This window comes from Mandrillus leucophaeus, unplaced genomic scaffold (assembly GCF_000951045.1).
Source record: "Mandrillus leucophaeus isolate KB7577 unplaced genomic scaffold, Mleu.le_1.0 Scaffold346, whole genome shotgun sequence".
In the NCBI taxonomy this organism is placed as follows: Eukaryota; Metazoa; Chordata; class Mammalia; order Primates; family Cercopithecidae; genus Mandrillus; species Mandrillus leucophaeus.
Window position 1 is genome coordinate 1,376,107 of NW_012103654.1, and position 5,508 is coordinate 1,381,614.

Sequence of the window (5,508 nt, forward strand, 5' to 3'; positions counted from 1 at the left end):
CCTACTTTTTTTGTGCTCCTACAGTGGTTTCCTCCCTGGTCCTTAATCTGGATAGGTGCAGTCGTGTCTCAGGGGCTTTGCACTAGTCGCTCCTTCTGCTGGAAAATTCTTCCTCAGAGACCCATGTAGCTAGCAACCTATCACTCAGACACCTTGTAACCCCATTCCTTGCTTCCTTTTTCTCCTTAGCCATGTATCACTGTCTAACATACCATATATTTTACTTATTTATTGCCTGTTTTCCCCAGTGGAATGTAAGGGCCACAAGGCAGGCAATTTTGTCTAATTTGTTTATTGCTGTTTAAACTAGTACCATACACATAGACAGCACTCAAAACATATTTATTGAATGACAGTTTCTCAGTACAGTGTATACTATCCCCATCAAAGGAAAAAACATTAAGGGAAAAACAAGGGGTAAGGGGCAGGAATATTGCTAAAGAAAATTCTAACAAGAGCTATCTATAATTATAGCTTTTATTTATTATATCTTAATTCAATCATTTATTCACAATTAGTCTAACTGCATTCTTGATGAATACCTGACTTCGGCAAAGGAATGAATCCACTAAGCAAAGTTCATTTATTTTTCATGATGTTCTTCTTTAGATCTTGAGTCTTTACTCTCCTGGATTCCTAAGAGAACTGCATCAGCCTCTAGTATAGTTGTATCTGTTGTTGCTCCCAGGAACCTAGATGTAAGCTCAAGATCTAATAGCCGCAACCGGACCCTGGTTCCTTTCTGGTATTTCCTAAATAGTAAAAAAAACAAAAAAAACAAAAAAACAAAAAACCATTAATTCTGAATATCATAACACGAACAACTAGTTTAACGACAACAACCAAATTCCAATTTTAATTTCTGTTAGCTCAAGATGAAGTTAACACTGGTAATTTGATTGTATCAGAAATCCTGCCCCCCACCCCCAAACGTTTTTGTTTTGGGAAAAAAAAAAAGACAGGGTCTCATTCTGTTACCCAGGCCGGAGTAGAGCGGCGCAATCAGAGCTTACTGTAACTTCAAACTTCTGGGCTCAAGCGACTCTCCTGCCTCAACCTCCCAAGCAGCTAAGACTACAAGCATGCACCACCACGGCCAGCTAATTTCAGAGTCAGGGTCTCTCTATGTTGCCCAGGCTAGTCTCAAACTCCTGGCCTCCAGTGACCCTACCACTTTGACCTCCTAAATTTTGGGCATAACAGGTGTGAGCCACTGCCAGCTCTAGAATTATCATCTTAAAAGTTGCCTTTAAAGATTTTAAAACCCACAGTAAACGGAAATTCAAGCCAGACAGTTCTTAAAACTGGTGTCTGCTTTGTCAATTAAAGTCAGAGAGTATCAAGGGGAAAAGAAGTTTCAGATACATTTTCCTTCTAAAATTAAAACTTTATTTTAAAGTAAAATTTTACAAAAGCAAAATGGAAAAATGTCTAAGTGTAAATAACTCAGTATTTGGGATTGGTTGCATTGTTATTAATATGTAATGCCAGTTGGATGAACCTGGAGGACTTTATAAACCAGGCACAGCATGACAAACCCCACATGATCTCTCACTTATATGTGAAATCTAAAAAAGTTTAACATCTTGTAGTAGAGATAACTACAGCTCCTGTGGTTACCAGGTCAAAGGATGTTAGTCAAAGGATACAAAATTTCAGTTAGATAGGAGGAGTAAGTTCAAGAGATCTATTGTACATCATGGTGATGACAGTTAATAACAGTGTGTTGTAGACTTGGAAACTGCTGAGTATATTTTATGTTCTCATCACCAAAAATGATTTAAGTACGTGAGGTAATGCATTTGTTAATTAGCTCGATTTGGCTATCCCACAATGTATACATATTTCAAAACAGCATGTTACACCCAATAAATATGTACAATTTTTTTTTTTTTTTTTGAGATGGAGTCTCGCTCGTCACCCAGGCTGGAGTGCTGTGGCATGATCTCCACTCACTGCAAGCTCCGCCTCCCAGGTTCACGCCATTCTCCTGCCTCAGCCTTCGGAGTAGCTGGGATTACAGGCGTCAGTGCCTGTAATTACACGGTGGTGCCCAGCCAAATATGTACAATTTTTATTAGTTAAAAAATAAATTATGAAAGAAAATGTAATGCCAGTCATAACACATGATGACTCAATTTAGTAAATAAAAGATTCAAGTATTTTATAATACCAAATGAAAACTGATATCCATTTGCCTTTCTTCCTCAATCAATTATTTTAAAAGTTAAACATCAACATTATAGAATAGCAAGATGGAAGTACTGCTGATTAAAAACCACAAATCTTCAACAATCTAAATATATACTTTATATTTTCTAATTTAATTTTAAAATTAAAATAACTTTATATAAACAGAAAATGAAGAAACAAAGTTCTCAAAAAAGTCACTGGAAAATAATTTTGGTAGACTACATATGAAGAGTCTCCACATAATAACTGGGTATTCTGAAGAAATTTATATACGGTCCATCAAGTACACACTTAGGCTATTCAGCTTTTTCTGAGAAGTTACTTTTTCTGATTTTAGAAATAAATGTCCTTTTGTAAAATCTGAAAAATGATGAAGTCAGTCACATTTTCTAGTCCTTCTATATGTTTATATGCATATATGTATATATGTGTGTTTGACATCATAGGTATATTTTGTGTCTTTGTTTTAAAAAACTAGAGATATCCTCCATGTTACAGACAGAAAAATTATGGTACACGGAAGTAAAGCTACTGGCCTAATGCCACACAGTGGTGTAAAACGATTCACAGATTCTTCTGCTCCTCCTTAAGTTTTCAATTACCTATGACCTCTTGAAAGAACTGTAAACATAATCCCTTTAGGAGTGGTAAGAATTTATCACTTCATATAGTCTCATGTCTTTCCTATGAAGTAAAATATAAGCTATATTGTTGCCATTCAACTCATTATTTTAATTATTCTCCATTAGAAAAATGGCTACTTTCAAATAAATTATCATTAAAAACAATACTGCCTCGTGCAATGTGATTTTTTACATCTTTTTTTAAATTGGGGAAAAAGCCCCCCAGGCAGCAGTTTTTCAGAAATTTTGTATTTCCTATTAAAACCAAAGAATACTGCTGTCTTGAAAGGCAAATAGGATGTCTCCACTGAGCACATTCAAAATGAAAGCCTGTTTTTACTGCTTGGTGTGTTTCTTTTAACTTCAAGTACTTGCTTCTGACTGATCTTTGTGAACTCCAGCCTAAATGGATTCAATCTCAGCCTTTACCAAGACTGCTCTCTTCCACTGTGCACTTTCTCAGGCCATATGCTGCAGTAAACGAGCCTGCATGTCTGAGCTGTATAGGAAAAGGGCAATTAAATCTGGTTTTGCATTTCTGTATTAAGGGCATGTTTTAAAGACTTCCCTTTGGAGAGGTTTCTGACATTCTTTCCACAGACATTCTTTAACATCTGCCAGTGCATGCTACTGATGGTTCTCACAGACTTAAAATAGAGAGAATCTCTCTCACTAGTTCTTTGATATAAATAATAATATTAAGTAATACAAAGCCAACAAATACAAAGCTTGGATTGAACCTCGGTATCCAAAGAGAATACTGTGAGGAATTCTGACACTGCTAGTCAAATTAACTGTCTTGCTGGAATCATAATTCTCACAAGTTTTAAAATAGTTCTTTTGAAATCATTAACCATCTATGTTTTCATCCTACTAAGTTAAAATCATTCAGATATTTTTCTGGCTTTCTCGCAATTCCTTAATTAGAGTTTTAAGACTACAGAAGTTTCCATTTTCTCTTTTTTCAAGAGGAAGAAAAACATTTCTAAAGGTTTAATTAACATCAATTTGTTTCTTTTTCTAATTCATACAAATGCTCATAGTCATACCAATCTATATGTGAAGTCAGTAGCCATGTCCCTATGTGTATGTGTGTAAGTAGGAATGCGTATATATTTTCTTCTTTAAATAAACTGTCTGGGCTTCAATTTCATCATTGTTAAAAAGCACAGGGTCAGAAAAGACCTTAGATCTTTTGCAGTTGGATGATTTTATTCTACCTTATACAATTCTAACTATTTGGAAATTGATATAATGTAAAGTGATATTACATGCAAAATTGATTATATACACAAAATGCAAACTTTTAAGCCTTTTTATTAGCTTATATAAAACATTGTAATAATCTTGAACATTCAATTAACAAATGAATCTTTATACGCAGACTACTTGGTTTATTTCAGGTTTGCCCCACTTTTTCAAAGTACCATCTGCCATGTTCCCTTGACCTGTCTAGTCTATTGCTTCTTTCCATTCAATCTGTAAGATGCCTATAAAAAGTCTGTCATTTGTTGTTTTTATTCCCTAGATGATCATAAGCATGTAACATTACATAACCCCTGATTTCTAGACAATCTATTGAATAAGTGGCTATTTAAACTATGTGTGCTTTAGCACTGCTATGTGTTTTAATATTGTTCATCACTGTACTATCTGTACTGTACACCATCAAGCACAGAAGCCAAGATTAACAAAATAAACATGACAGGGTGTTCAAAAAGTTCTGCTCCTCTCCAATATTTCTAGTCATCATTAAAATTTCAAATACAGCACACATCTTAAGTCCTAATTTATTATCCCAGGCCATTAGAAGATACAAATTAAGATATAAAAATTATTATAATCATAATTTTTGCTACCTGAATTATTCCCAAAAGTCCTTTGGAAAAAAAAACCCTAATGATTATCACTTAAAAATACTATCTAGAGTGTGCCTACCATTAGGCCAAATAAACAATATGTATAACTGGCCCGCTGGAAATCTACATACTCTCACAGCAATGAGCAAAAGATATCATTCATAATATACCAAAACACATTTCCTCAAACTGCAATTATCCTGGATAAAGATTTTAATCTTGTTCTAAAATTCTAATATGAATATATATTTTTCAAGTTCTTTTTAACCTTGCCCTGCTAGTATTCTGTACCACCACAAACAGAAGTTTTGTCTCTTGTTCAAGAATTGATTTATTTTATAAAATGTGAAAATGGAGAATTTAAAAAGTCTAGTAAATGATTTCATTTTTTAATAGTGTGGAATATGCATATAATACATTATAAATGGTATCAATAATGACAGTTATAATTTTTTCTCAAGTTACAAAAGAAGATGTGTCAAGAAATGAGGGAAGGCCAGCCATGGTGGCTCACGCCTGTAATCCCAGCACTTTGGGAGACTGAGGCAGGAGGACTGCTTGAGTTCAGAGTTCAAGACCAGTCTGGGCAACATGGCAAAATCCCATCTCTACAAAAAATACAGAAATTAGCCAGGCGTGGTGGCACGCATCTGTGGTCCCAGCTACTCAGAAGGCTAAGGTGGGAGGACTGCTTGAGCCTGGCTGGTCGAGGCTACAGTAAGCCAAGATTACACCACTACACTCAGGCCTGGGTGACAGAGCAAGATCCTGTAGAGAAAGGAGAGAAGAGGAGAGGAGAGGGGAAGAGGGGAGGGAAAAGATACATTGTGGTA

General features: G+C 35.3%; 1 protein-coding gene across 2 annotated transcripts in view; it reads right to left on the bottom strand.

Annotated features, from left to right (window-relative positions):
- Nucleotides 1-323: 323 nt before the first annotated feature.
- Nucleotides 324-5,508, bottom strand: part of MRPS28 (mitochondrial ribosomal protein S28) — a 113,881-nt gene continuing 108,696 nt past the window's right edge. For both annotated transcript variants that reach the window (XM_011989081.1, XM_011989080.1), the window contains exon 3: nt 324-752. In XM_011989081.1, the coding sequence (XP_011844471.1) occupies nt 584-752 (169 nt within the window). In that variant the 3' untranslated portion in view covers nt 324-583. The remainder of the gene's footprint in view (nt 753-5,508) is intronic.